The following is a 26,201-nucleotide window of genomic DNA, read 5'->3' on the forward strand; positions in this document are numbered from 1 at the left end:
CAGCAGCCCAATTTGTTTACGTAAGACAACATGTCGCATATTTTTTTACTTTCGAAATATTGCAACACCTTAGTTAAATGTAAAATTGCTCAACTTAAACATCCTCACAAAAACATCAACATTAATTACAGATTTCTTGAGTTATCTTAGAGTCATTCTGGGGATTTTGAGGAAGTGAAATAGGCTTCCGCATCTACAGTGTCTCATGGGGGACAAACGTCATTAACCAAATGCAGAATCGGTCAGGAAACACACCTCCAAGACTGAAATCAAATTTTTCGAATGAGCAACAGAAAAACACGTGCCAATCAGCATGTTCAGTGGCTCTTTAAAATTCTGACACGCTGATGAAAGCTTGATGATGCATTCTAAGGAAAGAGACCATGTCTGTGATCTCATCTGTAAGAGGGTTTTGCTGTATTTTCCTGTCTGTGACCTTGGCTAACAATGGTCCACAGTGCGTGTGTCTGTGTGTCCTGGATGGAATCCCATCACGTTTCCTCGTCAAACTGTCATGGACCCTGCCTCCCCGCGCCTGCGTCACTCCCATATTTTCTCACACTCTGGACAGGGATCTGTTTCTGAGCCCAACGGTCTCCCGACCCCCACCAGCCTCTCTTAGATAATCCTGCTGCCTCCAGGAACCCAAGACTAATCGACCACCAGTCTCCTCGGCACAGGCAGGCAGGCCACCACTGAGTTCCTAATCTCCCGGAGTTCTATTACGCCCCGCTTGGGTTTACTGACCTTTCGCTGACGCAAAAACAGGATTTTAGAAGCAAACTTGTATTAATGCAGTTTGTTTGTGTATGTGTTTAGCATCTGTGTGTTTGTGTCTGGAAGATACATGACAAACATGCATAAGTATACCAGCATCACCAGTACAGAACAAAGATACAGTAGGTCAACCTTTGAGAAATACAGCAGTCTACATCCGCATTCTATTTGTATTATAACCTTTTCATCACTTCAGTATTAATGTAAGAGATTAGATTTGTATCAGCCTGTCTGGATATGTCAGGTATGTGGCCGTGGAACGTTCAGAGGAGTGCCGGGGGAAAGCTAGCTAACCCTAGAACAGTGGCAGGGTATGGGTGCAGTACTCAAATCAAATCAGATTTTATTTGTCACATGCTTCGTAAACAACAGGTGTAAACCAACAGTGAAATGCTTACTTATGGACCCTTCCCAACAATGCAGAGAGAAAGAAAATAGATAAATAATAAAAAAGTAAAACACGTAATAATAAAATAATTTATTATAATAATAATACATTCACAATGAGTTACGATAAGTTGACTATATGCACAGGGTACCAGTACAGAGTCGATGTGCAGGGGTACGAGATAATTGAGGTAGATATGTACATATACCTAGGAATAAAGTGTCTAGGCAACAGGATAGATAATAAACAGTAGCAGCAGCATATGTGATGAGTCAGAAGAGTTGGTGGAAAAGGGGTCAAGGCACAGTCCGAGTAGCTACAGTGCCTTGCGGAAGTATTCGGCCCCCTTGAACTTTGCGATCTTTGCCACATTTCAGGCTTCAAACATAAAGATATAAAACTGTATTTTTTTGTGAAGAATCAACAACAAGTGGGACACAATCATGAAGTGGAATGACATTTATTGGATATTTCAAAAACATTTTACAAATCAAAAACTGAAAAATTGGGCGTGCAAAATCATTCAGCCCCTTTACTTTCAGTGCAGCAAACTCTCTCCAGAAGTTCAGTGAGGATCTCTGAATGATCCAATGTTGACCTAAATGACTAATGATGATAAATACAATCCACCTGTGTGTAATCAAGTCTCCGTATAAATGCACCTGCACTGTGATAGTCTCAGAGGTCCGTTAAAAGTGCAGAGAGCATCATGAAGAACAAGGAACACACCAGGCAGGTCCGAGATACTGTTGTGAAGAAGTTTAAAGCCGGATTTGGATACAAAAAGATTTCCCAAGCTTTAAACATCCCAAGGAGCACTGTGCAAGCGATAATATTGAAATGGAAGGATTATCAGACCACTGCAAATCTACCAAGACCTGGCCGTCCCTCTAAACTTTCAGCACATACAAGGAGAAGACTGATCAGAGATGCAGCCAAGAGGCCCATGATCACTCTGGATGAACTGCAGAGATCTACAGCTGAGGTGGGAGACTCTGTCCATAGGACAACAATCAGTCGTATATTGCACAAATCTGGCCTTTATGGAAGAGTGGCAAGAAGAAAGCCATTTCTTAAAGATATCCATAAAAAGTGTCGTTTAAAGTTTGCCACAAGCCACCTGGGAGACACACCAAACATGTGGAAGAAGGTGCTCTGGTCAGATGAAACCAAAATTGAACTTTTTGGCAACAATGCAAAACGTTATGTTTGGCGTAAAAGCAACACAGCTCATCACCCTGAACACAGCATCCCCACTGTCAAACATGGTGGTGGCAGCATCATGGTTTGGGCCTGCTTTTCTTCAGCAGGAACAGGGAAGATGGTTAAAATTGATGGGAAGATGGATGGAGCCAAATACAGGACCATTCTGGAAGAAAACCTGATGGAGTCTGCAAAAGACCTGAGACTGGGATGGAGATTTGTCTTCCAACAAGACAATGATCCAAAACATAAAGCAAAATCTACAATGGAATGGTTCAAAAATAAACATATCCAGGTGTTAGAATGGCCAAGTCAAAGTCCAGACCTGAATCCAATCGAGAATCTGTGGAAAGAACTGAAAACTGCTGTTCACAAATGCTCTCCATCCAACCTCACTGAGCTCGAGCTGTTTTGCAAGGAGGAATGAGAAAACATTTCAGTCTCTCGATGTGCAAAACTGAGAGACATACCCCAAGCGACTTACAGCTGTAATCGCAGCAAAAGGTGGCGCTACAAAGTATTAACTTAAGGGGGCTGAATAATTTTGCACGCCCAATTTTTCAGTTTTTGATTTGTTAAAAAAGTTTGAAATATCCAATAAATGTCATTCCACTTCATGATTGTGTCCCACTTGTTGTTGATTCTTCACAAAAAAATACAGTTTTATATCTTTATGTTTGAAGCCTGAAATGTGGCAAAAGGTCGCAAAGTTCAAGGGGGCCGAATACTTTCGCAAGGCACTGTATTTGGTTAACTACTTAACTAACTATTTAGAAGTCTTATGGCTTGGGGGTAGAAGCTGTTCAGGGTTCTGTTGGTTCCAGACTTGGTGCACCGGTACCGCTTTCCGTGTGGTAGCAGAGAGAACAGTCTATGACTTGGATGGCTGGAGTCTGTGACAATTCTTAAGGCCTTCCTCTGACACCGCCTGGTATAGAGGTCCTGGATGGCAGGGAAATTGTCCCCACTGATGTACTGGCTGTACGCACTACCCTCTGTAGCACCTTGCGGTCGAATGCCAATCAGTTGTCATAGCAAGTGGTGATGCAGCCAGTCAAGCTGCTCTCAGTGGTGCAGCTGTATAACCTTTTGAGGTTCTGAGGGTCCTGACAAATCTTTTGAGCCTCCTGAGGGAGAAGAGGCATTGTCGTGCCCTCTTCACGACTATGTTGGAAATGCAGAAATTATAAAATTGCTGAAATTTGTTTTGGTTGAAGTTGAATTGAACAGTATAAAACAATCAGTATGAAGGAAGACTAATTGAAATCACTTAGCATGTATGTGTTGCCTCTATAGGATCACTAACTACTGATAAAGCAAATGTATAACTTTCATTATTCAAAAACTAAAAATACCGTCATACCGTTTTAAAAAATACCGTGATATATTTTGGCCATATCGCCCAGCCCTAGATAGAGTTATGGTCAAATTTGCCTAATGGAGAGAGAGTGAGAACATTGTATGCATTTCTGTGTGGAGTACAGGTGAGCAAGAGTTTTTTCTGTACATAAAAATAACCAGCCAATAGGAGCGCCGCCTCTGGATGAGCATTTTCTTGTTTGCTTATGGCCTTATACAGCTCGTTGAGTGCAGTCTTAGTGCCAGCATTGGCTTGTGGGGGTAAATAGACAGCTATGAAAAACACAGATTAAAACGTTCTTGGTAAATAGTATGGTCTACAACTTACCATGAGGTATTCTAACTGACGTGAGCAGAACATCAACTTTTCCTTAATATTAAAGATTGCCACTTGAGCTTCATAACCCGTAGCTGCCGTTCTGTCCTGCCGATGCGTAGAAAAAACAGATAGATGTATATCTGTTCAGAAAAATAAGATATTACACTGTGTGTGTGTGTGTGTGTGTGTGTGTGTGTGTGTGTGTGTGTGTGTGTGTGTGTGTGTGTGTGTGTGTGTGTGTGTGTCAGGTGAGGTAATGTGTTTGTTTCAGTGCTGAGACATATTCTGTCTTGTGATGATAGACATCATTGTCCACCACCTGCCGCCATGGTGATGCCATGGGATAGGCTGCTGGGCATGGTTACTCCCAGTTCTCCATTCCCCCATCACTGGCTTCCCTGCCAGTCTGAAGCTCATTCCCACTCTTTCTATTTTGCAATATCTGACCATCTACAGTGTCCTATAGTGGTGTGTGGTTATTTATTAAACCCATTAATACAGTGGTTTATCTCTAGATCAATAGCTACAATACAATACATCTTGTTTATTTATGCCCTGGGGAATGGTACTTCTGGATCATAACTCTGTGACATATGGGTTGTTTAGACTATGGAAACAATTCCAATAAGGACACACCCTCTCCCAGTCCACCAGTGTTTAATCATCTCTCTGAGAAAATGAAGGGTGAAAATGTGTATATTTCATTTTGAAGTACATTTGCTTCAGTGTCATGGAGGAGTGCCATTGTTCCACTGCGCAGCCATTTTGGATCTGCCAAATAAATAAGGAGGGGACAGGGAGGGATAAGTGGCAGTGGCTCGGCTAGCCAGCGTTACCATGGCAACAAAGGCCATGCTCATCTCCCTCATGCCCAGGCTGTGTTGGCCCCGACTCGCTGCAGTGTGAGCTGGGTACTTAATTTCACTGACCCCCCCAGGTCTGGATTGAACAGGCTCCATTGATTAGGACAAATGGAGGGAAGCCCGGCTGGCCTAGCCCCTTTCTGTAACGGGGTTAAGGACATAGTCATGGAGGGTGGTAGACAATAAGAGCACCAAGATGAATAGCAGAGGCTTCCCTTGTTTTAGATGAATCAATTACATGTTTAAAGGCTAATCATTCAGTGTAAATGTTCTGGGGCACCACCTCACTCTGGATCCATGATTGAGACGTTTAATGTATTCCACCCCTACATAGGCGTCATTAAGCCTTTCAACTGAATCACCTCAGAACAATCCTCTGCCATTCAGACAGGCGCAGGTGTAGTGGCATAGTGAAGCTAGCCATTATTAAAGAGCATGTGTGTGTGTATGTCTCCTGCTGCACAGTTTGTTTAGAGTTTGTGTGAGATGAGATACCAGGTGGAATCATGTTCTGGTGGTTTGCTCGTGTGGCTTGTTTTGACACACATTTTCATGAATCAGTGGATCTTTTTTAACACCCAGTTGACAAATGAAGTTATAAACTGTGTAGTTCGAGCCCTGTATGCTGATTGGCTGACAGCCGTGGTATACCACGGGTATGACAAAACTTGTATTTTTACTGCTGTAATTACGTTGGTAACCAGTTTATAATAGCAATAAGGCACCTCGGGGGTTTGTGGTATATGACCAATATACCATGACTAAGTGCTGCATCCATGCACTCCACGTTGTGTCAGTCATAAGAACAACTCTTTGCTGTGGTATATTGGCCATATACCACACCCCCTCAGACCTTAATGCTTAAGTATCTGATGAAGTATACGTGGGTCACAGGATAGGGGACATTTTGAGTTCTGCAGTGGTGAAATAGCAGGTTGATGCTTATTGTCACAAGTCTTGTCCTGGAGGCAAAACTGAGTGATTTCCCCTTAGATAGGCCAGCTGCAAAGTAAAAATTGGCTATATTATAAAAATGTATGAAAATAGGTTAGGGTTAAAGTTAGGGTTAGGTTTAAAATCTGATTCAATGTCTTTGTGGCTGTGCTAGCGAGTGACTACTCTGTAGAGCTGCCTCCAGAACAACATTCATGATGAAAAACGCTAATTGTGGTGGAATAGGGATCATTTTTCTTCACCTCTGTGAGGCTTGGATCATGTGTTGACATTATGCATGCAATATCAAGTACAGGCAAGAACTGGTTGATTCCTGAAAGGTGTTAGTCCATGATTGAGAACTGGATTGGCTCTGCAAAAAGACCATGATGGTTCCTTGCCAACATAATACTTCAAAATGACATGTATAAACTGTACAGGTTTGGCAGTATTTATCAACCAGTGATAAAACACAGGGGGTTGGGGGATAGGTGGACAGGGTACCTCTGTTTGTTGAAATACTCTACATCAAATACATCAAATGACAGCCACGACTTAAAATATTTATACAGTCGTGGCCACAAGTTTTGAGAATGACACAAATATTAATTTTCACAAAGTCATTGGAATCATTGTTATTCCTCTGTCAATCATGGTTACCTGCATGGAAACACGTGTTGTAATCTTTGCTTTGCACAAAAAGGGCTTCACAGGCAAGGATATTGTTGCAACTAAATCAATAATTTATCGGATCATCAAGAACTTCAAGGAGAGCGGTTCAATGGTTGTGAAGAAGGCTTCAGGGCGCCCAAGAAAGTCCAGCAAGCGTCAGAACCGTCTCCTAAAGTTGATTCAGCTGCGGGATCGGGGCACCACCAGTACAGAGCTTGCTCAGGAATGGCAGCAGGCAGGTGTGAGTGCATCTGCATGCACAGTGAGGCGAAGACTTTTGGAGGATGGCCTGGTGTCAAGAAGGGCAGCAAAGACACATTTATTTTCTTTATTTCTACCATTTTCTACATTGTAGAATAATAGTGAAGACATCAAAATGATGAAATAACACATATGTAATCATGTAGTAACCAAAAAATAGATTTTTCAAAGTAGTGTCATGACGTTGGCCTGGGGGTTTATGACAGTCATAAATATCTCTTCCCCCATTTTTCATCTCTCTACCCTACTGAGGTTACATTTGCAAAACCCTTGGTTAACATAGAGACTCTGGGAACATCAGAAGGTGGGGGGGAAATGAACTATATTCTGGTAATCTGAACAATTGAACATATGCAGTGGTACTTAATGAATATGATGTCAGTTCGGTTGTCATCTGAGACATTCTCATCAATGATAAGATGACATAAACTCTACAGTGGAAAGTATACACATCAGAGTTATCGGATTCACATGAAATTGTTGTTCAATTTAAATTTTTGAATATGAAATTATTTGTGATGGGATGAAATGTGATTTTAGCTTCTAAAATGTGAGATTTGGGTTTTCATAAGATAGTGCTGCTCAATCAGTGGCCCGCCCCTGTGAAGGGACATGGGCTATAAAACTTTTCAAACACGCCCTCCTCTCCCTGCCCTTGACGACAATATAACCTCCTGTTCCGATGATGTGAGGACGACGGTCCAATGTCAGAATGGTTCAGATAATAACTGCAGAACAAAGCCAACATCAGTGTGAGCTTGGTTGCGAATGGTATGAACTTTGAACTCTTATTCACTACAGAAGTGATACCTACTAGCCGTTGAGTTAGCAACAGCAGATGCAACGAGGGTTAGGAAGGAACAGACAGAGTATTCTGTCTATCACCCAACGACGTTACTACAACGTATCCAATTGACAACCAGAGACATTCTTCAAAGGACTCGGTTTGGCAACACGGCCTTCCATCTACCACCAACCTACCGAAGCGCAGCTCAGAGTAAATATTTATTGCGTTTTCCTTTTCCAAATGGGCGGTAATTTAGAATGCATCAGATACTGTATTTACGATACCACAGCTTCTCCCTGTGTCCCACAATCTTCCCGCTCTTTCACTCAAACCCAGCCCTTTTCCTTTGTGTAACAAGCTGTCATATCTGTTCCGCCCGCTAGGGACGTTTTCCTTTATGACGTAATTTGTAATCAAGTTATGATTTAATTATGTATAAGTGTAATTCTGTGTGATTAGTTAGGTATTTAGTAAATAAATAATTAAACCCAATTTTGTATTGCTGATTCAAATTGTTAGCCAGGGTTCGTGCAGACCAAGAATTTACAACTTTCAGATGAGACTGAATTAAGAGGACGATTAATATTGACTGCTATTGATGTAAAATATTACTAGGTCTTTAAGAGTTTATTCGGAAGATAACAGCTCTATAAATATTATTTTGTGGTGCCCGACTCTCTAGTTAATTACATTTACATGATTAGCTCAATCAGGTGATATTAATTACGGAGAAATAATTTTATAGAATAGCATGTCATATCACTTAATCCGGCATAGCCAAAGACACGACAGTAGACACCCTTTGCCTTGATGACAGCTTTGCACACTCTTGGCATTCTCTAAACCAGCTTCATGAGGAATGATTTCTCAACATTCTTGAAAGAGTTCCCACATATGCGGAGAACTTGTTGGCTGCTTTTCCTTCACCTTGCGGTCCAACTCATCCCAAACTATCTCAATTGGGTTGAGGTCGGGTGATTATGGAGGCCAGGTAGTCTGATGCAGCACTCCATCACTCTCCTTCTTGGTCAAATAGCCCTTACGCATCCTGGAGGTGTGTTTTGGGTTTGTCCTGTTGAAAAACAAATGACAGTCCCACTAAGCGCAAACCAGATGGAATGGTGTATCGCTGCAGAGCGCTGTTGTAGCCAAGCTGGTTAATTGTGCCTTGAATTCTAAATAAATCACAGACAGTGTCACCAGCAATGCACCCTCACACCATCAAACCTCCTCCATGCTTCACGGTGGGAACCACACATGCAAAGATCATCCGTTCACCTACTCTGCATCTCACAAAGACACGGCGGTTTGTACCAAAAATCTCAAATTTGGACTCATCAGACCAAAGGACAGATTTCCTCTGGTCTAATGTCCATTGCTCTCTTCTTCTTATTGGTGTCCTATAGTAGTGGTTTCTTTGCAGCAATTCGACCATGAAGGCCTGATTCACGCATCCTCCTCTGAACAGTTGATGTTCTGTTACTTGAACTCTGTGAAGCATTTATTTGGGCTGCAATCTGAGGTGCAGTTAACCTCTAATGAACTTATCCTCTGCAGCAGAGGTAACTCTGGGTCTTCCCTTCCTATGGCGGTCCTCATGAGAGCCAGGTTTCATCATAGCGCTTGATGGTTTTAATGACTGCACTTGAAGAAACTTTTAAAGTTCTTGACATTTTCTGTATGACTGACCTTCATGTCTTAAAGTAATGATGGACTGTCGTTTCTCTTTGCTTATTTGAGCAGTTCTTAACATAATATGGACTTGGTTTTTTACCAAATAGGGCTATCTTCTGTATACCACCCCTACATTGTCACTGCACAACTGATTGGCTCAAACGCATTAATGAAAGAAATTCCACAAATTACCTTTTAACAAGGCACACCTGTTAAGTGAAATGCATTCCAGGTGATTAATTATTGAAGCTGGTTGAGAGAATGCCAAATGTGTGCAAAGCTGTCACCAAGGCAAAAGGTGGCTACTTTGAAGAATCTTGATTTGTTTAACACTATTTTGGTTACTACGTGATTCCGTATGTAGAAAATAGTAAAAATAAAGAAACACCCTTGAACGAGTAGGTGTGTCCAAACTTTTGACTAGTACTGTGTTTTATTTCATTTTTTTTTATGGGACATACGTATGTGTATGTGTGTGTGACTAGGTGGGCTCGGTGCAGCTGTTGTTTTTTCTGTTAAAGATTGGATGGATAATAGAATTCAGACTCCCCATCATCTCATTAAATCCTTGTGGTCAGAAGTGATATCATCTCTAATAAATACACTCCAGGGATACGAGGCTTCAGACATGAGACACAGATTATGAATATGATACCCAGGGTTTCGTAAATGACGATGTTTATCTTACTATGTGTGTGTGTGGCGTGTGTGTGTATGTGCTTGTACGTGTGTGGGTACGTCAGAGGGTTACATAGGGACAGTGACAGGATTCAATGCCAGCTGCTCCCTGCAATGTGCCCCCCCCCCTCCCATCTGACTACCCCATGTTGCCTCCTTGTCTCCAGTAACGGGCAACACAGTCCCTTTATGCCTCCTGTCCATCATGCACACCCCACCTTGGGGAGCCTCTGTCACTAAGGGCTGGACTAGTACTGCTCACTGGCTTTGTTTGGACAGAGGGAGAGACAGAGAGAGAGAGAGAGAGGGAAAGAGAGAGAGAGTGTGAGAGAGAGTGTGAGAGAGGGAGGCCCCTCCTCCATGCACACAGTAGAGACAGCCTCTGTCAGCTATTTCCTGCATCTGTCTCTTGGCAACAAAAGATCCCTCACTGCATGCTTCTCACCTACCCGGGATACCCACAGCCATCCGGGGATTAGTTGTTTTGTGCTAGGTGAAAAAATACTGCCCAGGGGTTTTGATACGGATGATTTCAATCAACAAATCATTGACAGGAATTCAAAGAATCCTCTTATTGTCATGTACACGTTGAAGTGGAACTGACAGTGTTTTAACTACTTTTCAGATATGAAACAGACAATCATAATATCAGTCAAAATATCAAATTCCCAGTTTTGCTACAAACCAACTTTACAAGATGTTTTAAAAATAGGTTATATTTGACAAAACAAGTCCATGACGTAGAGTAAGGCAGAATAGATGGATGCAGTTCAATGCATGATTCATATAATTCACCAATACATTTCTTGGTAGTCAAATATTGCTATCAGGTTGTAAATCACAGCTGGCCTGGTACATTGTTTGCTTCCTCCAGCCATTCGGGATAAACTGTTTCAGTTACAATGACTCAATATGTTCGACAAAAACTGACAAATGTAAGGAATGGCCTGGAATGTCAATACAATCAAATTAGCAAGGGCAATGGTCACAAGTCAGTCATAATGTGGCTAATGGGCTAGCTTATTTATTTTTGTCCCTATTTATTTAGCAAGCTAAAAACCTGGAGCCTAATGTTTGCTGCTGCTGGGAGGATGTTGTCATTGGACGAGTGGGTAAGTTGACAACTTCCCCCCTCCCCATTTCATTTTTCTGTTATCCACAGTTAGCATATCTCTCAGTTGTCAATCAAATGTATTTGGCATCTATCAAATGGGCGGGTAGGCAGGCAAGTTCCCATTCATTTGTTAAAACGTGGGTTGGGACGGGCATGCATTGGCAGGCAAGCTGCAGGGCGAGCAGACTACTATTCCACATTGTTTATGAGTACAATTGTGACGGCCAACTGACAAAGTTTGAGAGGGTTTATCTACTGTTCCCTCATTAGATTTGAGTTCTTCTCGCTTTGGCTAACATTAGTTGTTGATTTTGTTGTTGTTGATGTGCATAGGCAACTGAGGGAGAGTTAGCATTTCATGGTTGTTTGATTGATAGGAACGTAACGTTTCCAAATGTAAGAGGACACCCGTGGGATTTACATATTTGCAGAAATCTATTCAGGTGTATTTATGGCTTTTGGTGAATGATTTCTAATAATCTAAAGTCGGGTGTTGCTACTGCCTCTAATTACACAGTCCAGTTCAAAGTGAATGATGGGAGGCCCGTTTAAGTAGCTGAATTTGTCGCTAGAATCTTTTACCAAGAAAAGTCGCTAGAGGGGTCTGCCTATGTGGTAAATGGCTTATTTGCATATTGGCCTATTGTAACTCTGATTGGCTATGGCACACTGGTCTGTGTAGACTCCGGTCCTGGACATGACAGATGTTTTTATTAGGTTTTATTTACTACAATGTCTATTAATTGTCCAAACGGACAGCTGCTTTCCCAGTCTATATTGCTATAGAATTTTCACAAATCCCTTACTCTATGTCAGTCCCAAACATTCTCTGAATGTATGAAAATGTGAAAATGAGTGCTTGCTTGTCAGAAAATAACAACAAAGGCATCATGTTCTTTCTAGGGGTGTATATGAACAAATGTTAATACTATTTCACGTTGTTAAAATGCTGTCCGTTCCACTTTAACGTCGTGGTTGTCTACAGGAGGTGCTCCCTCTCCTCTTTCTCCTCCTCCTCCTGTTCTAGACAGTGTCTCTGATCACTGCTCGAAGCTCTAGGTGCAGCATGCGGAACGGTGAGGTCCTCCATGACAGGAGCTCCTGTTTCCCAGGCAACAGCCTGTCCTTGAGAAAAGGGTACATTTGGGAGTTTAGGGGCCAGGGCTCTGACAGTCGCTGTCAAAACTCAGAAAGACTCCAAACACATTGATATGGATAGTGTAGTGGAGACACGCATACTCCCTAAAATAAACCTATGAATCATAGCATGTTGTGTGTGTGTGTTTATATGTGCTCTGTATGTGTGTGTGTGTGCGCGCTGTCTGCCCTATCCCAGAGGCGCGATACATTTCATAAAGCAAAAAGCATGATTTCATTATCCAAGATATTACTGTTCCAGTAAGGGGGAAATGTCATGACCAACTGCTTTATCAACCCCAATCCCCATGTTGTTGGGTGTGTCCTGAGTATTGGCAGGTAAGCTGTTCCCATGGGAGGGGGTGTATAAGGGTATGTGTCCACGTCCTTTGTCCCCCTCACAGTGACGGGAGAAATTCTGACACGAGATCACTTCTACGTCGTCCCGTTTCCTACTTGTCCCTTACGTCTCTAATTCTCAACAGAGAATTCCCGTTCAAGTGCCGATGGAGAAAGTCCTTTTTTCCTCCCCATCCTGGATCACTGTAACACTCCCAGTACAATAGCCACCATGACTCTCTTAAATCATGGTAGCATGCAGTGCTGAGTGAATCTGCGTTGAATCAGTCTGAGAGATACAGCTATGTGCTTTATGTAAAACCATTCACAGTGTGAAGTGTTGCAGTACAAAGCCAGTAGAGATGATGAATAGAGTAACTCCTTTTAGCACCTGTCTGAAATGCCTTGTGTGGATAAAGACAGGAGCAGACTCTTGTCCTCCTTACCACTGACAACATCAGTGACTATAATGAGCTGGGGAGGAGTAACACCTAGAGTACCAGTCAAATGTTTGGACACACCTACTCATTCCAGGGTTTTCCTTTATTTTTACTATTTTCTACATTGTAGAATAGTAGTGAAGACATCAACACTATGAAATAACATGTGGAATCATGTAGTAACCAAAAAAGTGTTTTATATTTTAGGTTCTTCAAAGTAGCCACCCTTTGCCTTGATGACAGCTTCATACACTCTTTGAATTCTTTCAACCAGCTTCATGAGGTAGTCACCTGGAATGCTTTTCCAACAGTCTTGAAGGAGTTCCCACATATTATGAGTACTTGTTGGCTGCTTTTTCTTCACTCTGCTGTTCAACTCATCCCAAACCATCTTAATTGGGTTGAGGTCGGGTTATTGTGGAGGCCAGGTCATCTGGTGCAGCACTTCATAACTCTCCTTCTTGGTCAAATTTTTATTTATTTTACCTTTATTTAACTAGGCCAGTCAGTTAAGAACAAATTCTTATTTTCAATGACGGCCTAGGAACAGTGGGTTAACTGCCTGTTCAGGGGCAGAACGACAGATTTGTACCTTGTCAGCTCGGGGGTTTGAACTTGCAACCTTCCGGTTACTAGTCCAACTCTCTAACCACAAGGAGCCTGGAGGTTTGTTTTGGGTTATTGTCCTGTTGAAAAACAAATGATAGTCCCACTAAACCCAAACCAGATGGGATGGTGTATCGCTGCAGAATTCTGTGGTAGCCATGCAGGCTAAGTATGCCTTGAATTCGAAATAAATCACAGACAGTGTCACCAGCAAAGCACCCCCACACCATCACACCTCCATGCTTCACGGTGGGAACCAGACATCTGGAGATTATCCGTTCACCTACTCTGCGTCTCACAAAGACACGGCGGTTGGAATCAAAAATGTCAAATTTGGACTCATCAGACCAAAGGACAGGTTTCCTCTGGTCTAATGTACATACGTTTCTTGGCCCAAGCAAGTCTATTCTTCTTATTGATGTCCTATAGTAGTGGTTTCTTTGCAGCAATTTTACCATGAAGGCCTGGTTCCACACGGAACCCCACTAATCTACTGACGGAACGCAAGAGGTGGCTAACAACAGACCTCCATCCTATGCTAGCTTGCTACCGATGGCCTGGCTAGCTGTCTAAATCGCCGTGACCCCCAACCAACCCCTCCACTCACTGGACCCTTTTGATCACTCGACTAAGCATGCCTCTCCTTAATGTCAATATGTCTTGTCCATTGCTGTTCTGGTTAGTGTTTATTGGCTTATTTCACTGTAGAGCCTCTAGTCCTGCTCACTATACCTTATCCAACCTATTAGTTCCACCACCCACACATGCAATGACATCTCCTGGTTTCAATGATGTTTCTAGAGACAATATCTCTCTCTTCATCACTCAATACCTAGGTTTACCTCCACTGTATTCACATCCTACCATACCTTTGTCTGTACATTATACCTTGATGCTATTTTATCGCCCCCAGAAACCTCCTTTTACTCTCTGTTCCAGACGTTCTAGACGACCAATACTTATTGCTTTTAGCCGCACCCTTATTCTACTCCTCCTATGTTCCTCTGCCGATGTAGAGGTGAATCCAGGCCCTGCAGTGCCTAGCTCCACTCCTATTCCCCAGGCGCTCTCTTTTGACGACTTCTGTAACCGTAATAGTCTTGGTTTCATGCATGTTAACATTAGAAGCCTCCTCCCTAAGTTTGTTCTATTCACTGCTTTAGCACACTCTGCCAACCCGGATGTTCTAGCTGTGTCTGAATCCTGGCTTAGGAAGACCACCAAAAATTCAGAAATTTTAATTCCAAACTACAACATTTTCAGACAAGATAGAACTGCCAAAGGGGGCGGTGTTGCAATCTACTGCAAAGATAGCCTGCAGAGTTCTGTCCTACTATCCAGGTCTGTACCCAAACAATTTGAACTTCTACTTTTAAAAATCCACCTCTCTAAAAACAAGTCTCTCACCGTTGCCGCCTGCTATAGACCACCCTCTGCCCCCAGCTGTGCTCTGGACACCATATGTGAACTGATTGCCCCCATCTATCTTCAGAGCTCGTGCTGCTAGGCGACCTAAACTGGAACATGCTTAACACCCCAGCCATCCTACAATCTAAACTTGATGCCCTCAATCTCACACAAATTATCAATGAACCTACCAGGTACCTCCCCAAAGCCTTAAACACAGGCACCCTCATAGATATCATCCTAACCAACTTCCCCTCTAAATACACCTCTGCTGTCTTCAACCAAGATCTCAGCGATCACTGACTCATTGCCTGCATCCGTAATGGGTCAGCGGTCATTCGACCTCCACTCATCACTGTAAAACGCTCCCTGAAACACTTCAGCGAGCAGGCCTTTCTAATCGACCTGGCCGGGGTATCCTGGAAGGATATTGATCTCATCCCGTCAGTAGAGGATGCCTGGATATTTTTTTTAAATGCCTTCCTAACCATCTTAAATAAACATGCCCCATTCAAGAAATTTAGAACCAGGAACAGATATAGCTCTTGGTTCTCCCCAGACCTGACTGCCCTTAACCAACACAAAAACATCCTATGGCATTCTGCATTAGCATCGAACAGCCCCCGTGATATGCAGATGTTCAGGGAAGCTAGAAACCATTATACACAGGCAGTTAGAAAAGCCAAGGCTAGCTTTTTCAAGCAGAAATTTGCTTCCTGCAACACTAACTCAAAAAGTTCTGGGACACTGTAAAGTCCATGGAGAATAAGAACACCTCCTCCCAGCTGCCCACTGCACTGAAGATAGGAAACACTGTCACCACTGATAAATCCACCATAATTGAGAATTTCAATAAGCATTTTTCTACGGCTGGCCATGCTTTCCACCTGGCTACTCCTACCCCGGTCAACAGCACTGCACCCCCAACAGCAACTCGCCCAAGCCTTCCCCATTTCTCCTTCTCCCAAATCCATTCAGCTGATGTTCTGAAAGAGCTGCAAAATCTGGACCCCTACAACTCAGCCGGGCTAGACAATCTGGACCCTTTCTTTCTAAAATTATCTGCCGAAATTGTTGCCACCCCTATTACTAGCCTGTTCAACCTCTCTTTCGTGTCGTCTGAGATTCCCAAAGATTGGAAAGCAGCTGCGGTCATCACCCTCTTCAAAGGGGGGGACACTCTTGACCCAAACTGCTACAGACCTATATCTATCCTACCATGCCTTTCTAAGGTCTTCGAAAGCCAAGTCAACAAACAGATTACCGACCATTTCGAATCTCACCATACCTTCTCTGCTATGCAATCTGGTTTCAGAGCTGGTCATTGGTGCACCTCAGCCACGCTCAAGGTCCTAAACGATATCTTAACCGCCATCGATATGAAACATTACTGTGCAGCCGTATTCATTGATCTGGCCAAGGCTTTCGACTCTGTCAATCACCACATCCTCATCGGCAGACTCGACAGCCTTGGTTTCTCAAATGATTGCCTCGCCTGGTTCACCAACTACTTCTCTGATAGAGTTCAGTGTGTCAAATCGGAGGGTCTGCTGTCCGGACCTCTGGCAGTCTCTATGGGGGTGCCACAGGGTTCAATTCTTGGACCGACTCTCTTCTCTGTATACATTAATGAGGTCGCTCTTGCTGCTGGTGAGTCTCTGATCCACCTCTACGCAGACGACACCATTCTGTAAACTTCCGGCCCTTCTTTGGACACTGTGTTAACAACCCTCCAGGCAAGCTTCAATGCCATACAACTCTCCTTCCGTGGCCTCCAATTGCTCTTAAATACAAGTAAAACTAAATGCATGCTCTTCAACCGATCGCTACCTGCACCTACCCGTCTGTCCAACATCACTACTCTGGACGGCTCTGACTTAGAATACGTGGACAACTACAAATACTTAGGTTTCTGGTTAGACTGTAAACTCTCCTTCCAGACCCATATCAAACATCTCCAATCCAAAGTTAAATCTAGAATTGGCTTCCTATTTCGCAACAAAGCATCCTTCACTCATGCTGCCAAACATACCCTTGTAAAACTGACCATCCTACCAATCCTCGACTTTGGCGATGCCATTTACAAAATAGCCTCCAATACCCTACTCAACAAATTGGATGCAGTCTATCACAGTGCAATCCGTTTTGTCACCAAAGCCCCATATACTACCCACCATTGTGACCTGTACGCTCTCGTTGGCTGGCCCTCGCTTCATACTCATCGCCAAACCCACTGGCTCCATGTCATCTACAAGACCCTGCTAGGTAAAGTCCCCCCTTAGCTCGCTGGTCACCATAGCATCTCCCACCTGTAGCACACGCTCCAGCAGGTATATCTCTCTAGTCACCCCCCAAACCAATTCTTTCTTTGGCCGCCTCTCCTTCCAGTTCTCTGCTGCCAATGACTGGAACGAACTACAAAAATCTCTGAAACTGGAAACACTTATCTCCCTCACTAGCTTTAAGCACCAACTGTCAGAGCAGCTCACAGATTACTGCACCTGTACATAGCCCACCTATAATTTAGCCCAAACAACTACCTCTTTCCCAACTGTATTTAATTAATTAATTAATTTTGCTCCTTTGCACCCCATTATTTTTATTTCTACTTTGCACATTCTTCCATTGCAAAACTATCATTCCAGTGTTTTACTTGCTATATTGTATTTACTTTGCCACCATGGCCTTTTTTGCCTTTACCTCCCTTCTCACCTCATTTGCTCACATTGTATATAGATTTGTTTATACTGTATTATTGACTGTATGTTTGTTTTACTCCATGTGTAACTCTGTGTCGTTGTATCTGTCGAACTGCTTTGCTTTATCTTGGCCAGGTCGCAATTGTAAATGAGAACTTGTTCTCAACTTGCCTACCTGGTTAAATAAAGGTAAAATAAATAAATATAAATAAATTCACGCATCCTCCTCTGAACAGTTGATGTTGAGATGTGTCTGTTACTTGAACTCTGTGAAGCATTTATTTGGACTGCCATCTGATGTGCAGTTAGTTGCCAATTTCTGAGGCTGGTAACTCTAATGAACTTTTGCATTTGCAGCAGAGGTAACTCTGGGTCTTCCATTCCTGTGGAGGATTGACTGACCTTCATTTCTTAAAGTAATGATGGACTTCCAAATAGGGCTATCTTCCATTTACCAACCCTACCTTGTCACTACACAACTGATTGGCTCAAACACATTAAGAAGGAAATAAATTACACAAATGAAGTTTTAACAAGTCACATCTGTTAATTGAAATGCATTCCAGGTGACTACCTCATGAATCTGGTTGAGAGAATGCCAAGAGTGTGCAATGCTGTCATCAAGGCAAAAGATGGCTACTTTGAAGAATCTCAAATCTCAAATATATTTGGATTTGTTTAACACTTTTTTGGTTACTACATGATTCCATATGTATTATTTCATAGTTGTGATGTCTTCACTATTATTCTACAATGTAGAAAATAGTAGAAATAAAGAAAAAGCCTTGAATAACTAGGTGTCCAAACTTTAACTGGTACTGTACATTCCACTTGACGTACCATTGTGTAACTTCACCAGAGAGCATGATTTAGCAACTGAGGATCTATGTGTCAAGTATGTTTTTTTTGTGCTTGACAACAGTCATCTCTACAGGCAATTCAATGCTGCATGTATCTTCCTATTTTGCTATTTCTTGTGATCATCCTAATTATCAGTAGGGAGATAAGGGGAGTTTCAGAGGTAGCTCCTGTGACTGCAGGCAGGAGATGTAGCAGGTTGAGGTTGACAGGGCATCTTTAATGGAGATTAATTATTTTACAGGGGTCTGCCTGACTCTCTCAGGCCACACCCCAACCATCTGCAGCCTCATATACCAAGGCCGGGGCTCGAGGGTCTACCTCCAACCTGATTGGCCCCCTGGACCCTCCAGAGAGCAAGCTGTCAAGTGATCTGCCTGCATGAAATGACCCTTCACATTTTTTTGTGTCGGCACAAATGCCTGTAATTTTACCATACCCCATTTCAGTTTTTATACTCAGTGTGGAAAAAAACGAGGAAGGGAAAAAAAAGCAGCAGTGAAAATTCCAGACATTATTACTGTGCTGCATGTATGGCTCCAGAGATTCTTCCCTTTCATCTTTCCCCCATTCTATTGACACATGGTAGTTATCAGACACTATGGAAATACTGTGGTTAAGACACTTTTCCCTTTGCTGATTATACATTTTGGCGGTATTTATGACCTGATAATCATTACGACTGCGTGGTGTTCCAACTCAAGGAACACTATGGATATGTCGTTTGAATGAGAAAGATAATGTTTGCCACATGTGACAATAAGGTATGGGGAGAGGGTCTAAGTGTGTAGAGGTGTTTGTTGGTTTCTTACGTGTAATGAATGGGGATAATGAATGAGGACGTTGGGTTTCTGGAAATAACTTTACTGCTGTTATCAGGTTACAACATTCTTAATCCACCAGCAGATTATTTTTAGTGAGCTACTATGTTGACCTGGCCCATGTGCCTTTTGTCCTTGAATGCTAACCCATACCGCAGTTATACTGGGGGTTGTTTTGTGCCGTACTCATGTACTCTGTGCCCCAGTGAGAGAAACCTCTGATACCAAGACTGGGGTACAGAGTACATCTGAGCCTGGTATTTGGCACCTAGGAGATGTATAGTTAGCTGAAATTGTCCTCTGGGCTGTGGCCAGGGGTTGTTTATAAATGCATTCTGTCAGCATTGTGTGTGCGTGTGTGTGTGTGTGTGTGTGTGTGTGTGTGTGTGTGTGTGTGTGTTGGGACATGTGCCGGCTTTCTAGTCTGTATTGTGAGCCTGGGCCCTCCCCTCTCCAGCTGTTGAGAGGCCATTTCCCAGGTGTCACACGTTTCCTACTAATCTCCCACTCACACGGGCTCCGCCGCAGCACCTAATCTGTCTCCATGGCGCCCGCTGGGTGGATTTGGGTTGGATGCTGTCTGAGGAGAGCTCACTGACAACTGTAGAGGAACATAGCTTAGAGCAGGGGCACTGACAATGACTCACCTCCCACCTACCAGATCCTTCTGCAGATACACACACTCACACACACATTCATGCATAATTAATACACAATGACAACATAGACTTACATACATGTGCAGTCTTCACACACATAGAATGTAAGATGAAAGCAGCCATCACTCACTGGGCCTTGAGGGGACTGCACAACCAGTGAAGGCTGCTGTTCTGACCCCAGCCTCTGAATCACTGTGAAGTCCAGCCCTCTCCTCTCCTTATTAGTGCAAGTGGGCGTCCAACTTACTCACACAGGAAGTGTTCCTGTCCTGTCCAGGAAATGGAAAGGAGCTTAATTTACGTCCAGTAGGTCATTGGTCAACCTCACACCCTGCTCCCCAGTGCGAGCCACGCCGAGATACAGGCACGCTAATTGCATCAGACAGGGAAACCTAGAGAGGGAAATTAATATCTAATTTGTGCCTGTGTGTGGGGTGAAGCGAATGCCAGTCGTCTAATTGCTTTCACACCTCCTTGATTGAATTAGCTGGCGCGGCCCGGGCCCTAATTGAATTCTGGGGCCCTGTGTGTCACTGCTCAGCCAAATAGAAGTGTGTTCCCTAAGGAAGGGTCGGCATGAAGGGGACAGACTGGCTTTACCTACACCCCCTACCTACAATATGGATGCTCTCCTTAGGTTAACTTGTGGCCATGGCTTGCACAGCTGGCTGGCCCATCACAAGGTTAGCTCCTCATCACAGAGTAAACCACTGCAGAGTAAACATCTCAGGATTCAGAACAGTACAAGTGTATTCATTGTCCATATTATAGCTAACAGTTTTTGCTCTTCTAATTTGGATCCGATTTGCTCCTTCATCGGCGAGTGAGTATGGTACAAAACAGCCCCTCTCTCTTTATGGTCTATCCTTATTAAGGGATAACATCTGATCTATTTTTCCCAGTGATCCAAATTGTTTATACAGAAGACAGACAGTAAACAGAGAGCAGAAGTGCCATGACGACCAAGCCCATCGCTCCCTACAGTGGCCCTCTCTCTCTGTGACAATAGAAAACGTCCACACAGAGAAGCCCTGTGACTCTGACCATTTTCACAGCTTTCAGCACTTTTTTTCTGCTGCGCTAACAAAACCTCACACCTCCAGTTCTTTCCCCTCCAGCCTTTTGTCTTTCACACTCACACGTAATGAACACTCACACACGCATGTACGCACACTCACGCACACACACCTTACCCCTTTCTGTCCCTTGTCTCTTTTTGAATGCTGCTTTCATTAAATTCAGCATTTTTGGGGGCTGGTTTTGAAGCAGCTGAATAGGAGGAATGGGGAAACAGGAGAGGGCGTGGGGGGTGTGGACAAAGGACCTCTCTGTCGGGCGGGGTTGCTGGGGGACGGGACGGGGACGGGAGAGGTGTGGAACAGGTCATGGGTTTCTCTCAATAGACATGCCTTTGGCTGGATTAGTGGCTGTTATCAGCCAGATGATTCCCTGGCCATGGTAAGGCACTGCACAGCTCAAACAGCCATGATGGAAATGTCAAATGCCCAGCCTTTGTTTGGGTTCTTCCTGACTGTCTGGGCACACCATTTTGCTGCTGTGCTGCCTGCATATATTTCTGTCTGTGTGTGTGTGCGTCTGTGCATTTGTGTACGTGTGTGTGCATGTACTGTATGTGTCTGTACGTGCACGTGTGTGTGTGTTGTGTGTGTGTCTGTTCAAACTGAGCTGGAGAAGCCAGATGCACTGTCAGCTCAGAATGCTTCCAGTAGAGTGGCTGGCTTCATCATCAGCACTGCCACTGAAAACAATGGAGCCCCACCTTTTCACACAGACTAGGCTGGATACAGTGGCTTTGAGCTGCAGGTTCTCTCTTTCAATTAACATACATTTGCCTGGCTGAAACTTCCCGGAAGCCTTTGAAACAACCAGCAAATTACCTGCTGTAAAACCTGACTGGCTCCCTGGCACGGAGGACTTACCTCTCACAATACCCTTTTTATACAGTGAGTCAACAGTACTCCCAAATCAATTCTTTATGTCAGGATGTGTTATTAAAGTTCATAACACAGACAGAAAGGGTTGGGCTCTAGCCAGTCACGGAGTTGCCTCTGCTCTGGAAAACAGCAGTCATTGAGATGTGACAGCCAAGCCTTTCCTTTCTTGGCGTGTGCCTGGAACCACTTTGAGGTGATCTGGACCCTTTGACACAGCTGACACTAAATTAAATCTGAAGTGTTTATAAATTCCATTAGAATGTTTCTGTGCGCCTTTTCTTCTTGACTTAATGCAGCGTTTCATCACTTCTGTCAAAATCCAGAAAGCTGAGAAAACGTGCTTATTTATTTAAGGATATTAATAGAGACATATATTTAAAAAGAATCAAAGGAGGGAAAATAAAACTCCAGCAATGAACATTCCCCTCATTATTACCTCCCCTTGCCAGAGGGATGTCTGAAGCTGCATCATAATAAGGCTTTAGCCATTGCATGTTGACTGAGCGAGTTGAGGGAGATTGTGATCAAACAGCTCAACACTACCAATCTGAGTGAGGAGGGAATCAAAGTGCTGATCTGCTTTTTAATCAGAGCTATGTACTTGTCCGTAGGCTACATCTGACACCGAGCAGCTCCCCAGCCCTCCAACACAGCCTCTTGAAAGACTGGTGGTGACAAGCTGAGCCCCACATCTAACACAGCCTGGTCTGTCTGTTTGTCTGTCTGTGTCTTTGTCTGTCAGTCTCTCTATCTCTCTGTCTCTGTCATGGATGCTACAGGACAGTAGGAACAATAAAGACAGAAAAAGCGATACCTGGCCATATCCGGTTACCAAACAATAGACAATAGGCCAAGTTGTTGACACTGTTCCCCCTTCCCAACTCCCTCTTCCAATATAAAACATGCTTGCCCTAAACACCCATTACTCAATCCTAAGCGCCGCCTACTGCCTTCTGTCTTTCTCTTTTTCTCTCCTCTGCTCCACCTCTTCTCTTTTCCCTCTCGCTGGCTCTTTCTGCTATTTTCTTTGGTGGCGCTCCTCTGAGCTCTTCACTGCCATAGACCACTGTGTTCTTTAGTCTCAGTCCCAATCCACAGATCTGTAGCTGGGGCCTCATTCAGTGACTCTGGTGACTGGGAGTGTGAATGTGCCAGCCTCATGTTTCACTCTGTACCAGGTCGCTTTCCCCCATCAATCACAGGAGAAGAAAACTATATATTGAGACTAATATTTATTGAAGAGCTTGATCAGATTTCCTCCGTTTTATCCCCAATACTGCTTCCTGTGACTGATGTTTATGACAATGATCTTTCCACAGGATGCATCAGCCTCACTGAAAATGTTGCTCTGTTTGTGTGACACTTTTTCTAAGGAATCTGAGTTTGATGGGCCAGGGCCAGGGATTAGGCTACTAAAGCACAGCAGTGCTCTAGTGTGTGCAGCAGTTTTGGACAGAGGACGATGATTGAGATGTGTTTTCCAGGGAGTTTGTGGGGAGTGGGGATTGGAAAAGAGCAGTAATCCTGCTCCAGCATGGTGTTCCAGCATGGTCACTGGGAACTGGTATCTGTCTTCCTAGTATAAACAGTGGGATTGAACACAGACTTATCCTGCCTTGTGATTTGACCTTCTCCAAATAAAGTTCCAGCTGCAGACGTTTCCATATGACACACACTTTAATCCAGCTGTAATTGGCAGCTCAGACCAGGGATGATAGGGAAATGACGGTTTTATTATTCCTAGATATGGAACATAGTGAGAGTTTGTGAGATGGGTTATGGTGCAGAGTATTCAACAGGATAAGGATCCCTCCAGATGTATTTTTTTTATTTTTTTTATCCCAGTGTTACATAATGTATCACAGGATAGCTCTCAGGTAGCATTGGCATAAGGACATTCATAACTGTGTGAAGGTCATTCATAAGTGTGGCACCTCCTGTGTGTGAATTTTTCATGCGTGACTTTAGCTCGTAGCGAGTCCCCATACTACTCCATTTCCTCCTTTTACGGATGGGGAGACAGGGAGGGAGGTGGGTGGTGATTATCTCAAGCTATACCAACCTCAGCTGGTTTGGCCCCAGTACAAAAACAGCTCTTGACATGGTCCTTGAGCAGGGGCTGCTGTGCATTCTGGGAAGGGTTCCACTGTGTGTGTGTGTGTGTGGTGGGAGTGGGGGCAGGAGTGGGGGTAACTGAGGTAAGGATGAAGAGGATATCAGGGAGAGTGAGTTTCACTGTAAATGGTAGTGCTTGACTGCTTTTTTTTTTTTTTTTTACATGTGTACCCATGCACACACACACACACACACACACACACACACACACACACACACACACACACACACACACACACACACACACACACACACACACACACACAGTAGTGTGTGATCACCACCCCTAACCATGGCTGCAAGTTTTCCTGCCACTCTCCTAGCAAGAGTAGAGGACCTTTAAAGAGCACTTAACAGGAAGTAGACCACTCCAGAGGGTCTCAGGCAATTAGTGTGCTGTGAGCATGCTGAATAATTAAAGTTAAACACAGTACTGTACATGTTGTCTGTTGTCATCTCCACAGAGAAACCCTCACATGCGAGGAGGATGCACTAATGTATATTTATGCTCAGCTGTGATCTGTGTTTGTCTCTTTTGCATTGTGGTCTCTGGACCACATGTCTCGTAAAGTGAGATGAAGCCAAACAGGGAATAAAACTGACCAAACATGAAATACAGTATGTAAATGGGGATATGTTCATATCTCATCTCTCCCTCTCTTCTGATTTTATCCCAGCTTGTCCATCGGGCTTCTTCAAGCCTATACAGGGTGATGTATCCTGCATGCAGTGTCCAATCAACAGCCGCACCACCAATGAAGGAGCCACTAACTGTGTGTGCCGCAACGGTTACTATCGCACTGACTCAGATCCCTTCCAGATGCCCTGCACAAGTATGTACTATCGACCAACACACACACATACACACACAAACACACTCTTTTAATTTCACACCCTGGTCCTGAGGAACTGAGAGGAATCAAAGATCAAAGGACACCAGAGCCTCTCTGAGCAGAAACAGAGGAGGCCTGTCAGAGAGCAGTCCCTCACATACACCCAGCACTGCCAACAGGTCTGGCCCAAAACACATAGGCCAGCCTACCCACCTCACATCACAGAGCCCTGCTGCCCTCAGCCAGAGCAGAGGTTACTGGGCCAGGCCATGCAGCATTGTAGTGGGACAGACAGGGAGAATAGACTAGGCCTAGATTCCTCTTGTCATGCCAATGAAGCCATTTGAATTTGTGGTTAATGGAGGGTCTAAGAAAAGAGAAAGAGAACACAGGCGGGATAAAGATTAAGGGGAAGACATGAACACAGAGAGGGACAGAGAGGAATATGCAGTATATATAGTGTGCTGAGAGAGAGAGAGAGAGAGAGAGAGAGAGAGAGAGAGAGAGAGAGAGAGAGAGAGAGAGAGAGAGAGAGAGAGAGAGAGAGAGAGAGAGAGAGAGAGAGAGAGAGAGCTCCTTTCACAACCGAGGCAATTTTTTTCTCCTTCCCTCCTCTGTGAAAGGGAGAGGGACAGAAATATTTGAGCGCCTCCAACAAAGGAGATTTGCATAAGCCCGGCTCTGGGAACAGAGCAGCTGTTGTGAATGAGAAAGCAGCGTCACGTCGCTGGTATTAAACGCAGCGGGCCCGGGATGATTAAAAGAGGGAAACGGGCCCATCTGAGTGGCCCTCAAGCTAACAGGGGCCATTAGCCGCCCATTCCAGCCCTCCCCAGGAAAGAGACAATGTTTAGGAGGCTGTTTTGCGTGTGTGAGAGAGAGAGAGAGAGAGAGAGAGAGAGAGACACAGAGGGCTTCAATGGGCATTGCTCCAGGCCTGGAGGTCTGTTAATGGGAGCCAATTAAAAGGGCGGTTAAATAAGTGATCAATTCAGGTTTACGACTTTATGGGCAGGGGGAATTTTGTTGTTTATCTCATTAGCCCTGGAGAGGGCATCCTCCCTAATTAGCTGCACATGCCCGTAAAAGATAAACAGTACTCATTGTGTTTGTTTGGGCTGTCAGTCAAATGTGATGCCATGGGGAATGTTACTTTCAACCAATAATGCCTCTATAAGTAGTGGTTGTGTATGAGCAACAGTCACTTTCTCTGTCCTGCAGTACATATGATGCTCTGCTATACATAACCAACAGATTGATACAAATATGTGACAACATGGACATGAAAAGTCATCCTATCTTCA

The 26,201-nt window shown here is 43.8% G+C and overlaps 1 protein-coding gene across 6 annotated transcripts in view; it reads left to right on the plus strand.

The window, feature by feature from the left end:
- Positions 1 to 26,201, plus strand: part of ephb2b (eph receptor B2b) — a 159,941-nt gene that overhangs the window by 98,139 nt on the left and 35,601 nt on the right. For all 6 annotated transcript variants that reach the window (XM_024427129.1, XM_024427133.1, XM_024427130.1 and 3 more), the window contains exon 4: positions 24,742 to 24,897. In XM_024427129.1, the coding sequence (XP_024282897.1) occupies positions 24,742 to 24,897 (156 nt within the window). The remainder of the gene's footprint in view (positions 1 to 24,741; positions 24,898 to 26,201) is intronic.

Source organism: Oncorhynchus tshawytscha, linkage group LG07 (assembly GCF_018296145.1).
Source record: "Oncorhynchus tshawytscha isolate Ot180627B linkage group LG07, Otsh_v2.0, whole genome shotgun sequence".
Lineage (NCBI taxonomy): Eukaryota > Metazoa > Chordata > Actinopteri > Salmoniformes > Salmonidae > Oncorhynchus > Oncorhynchus tshawytscha.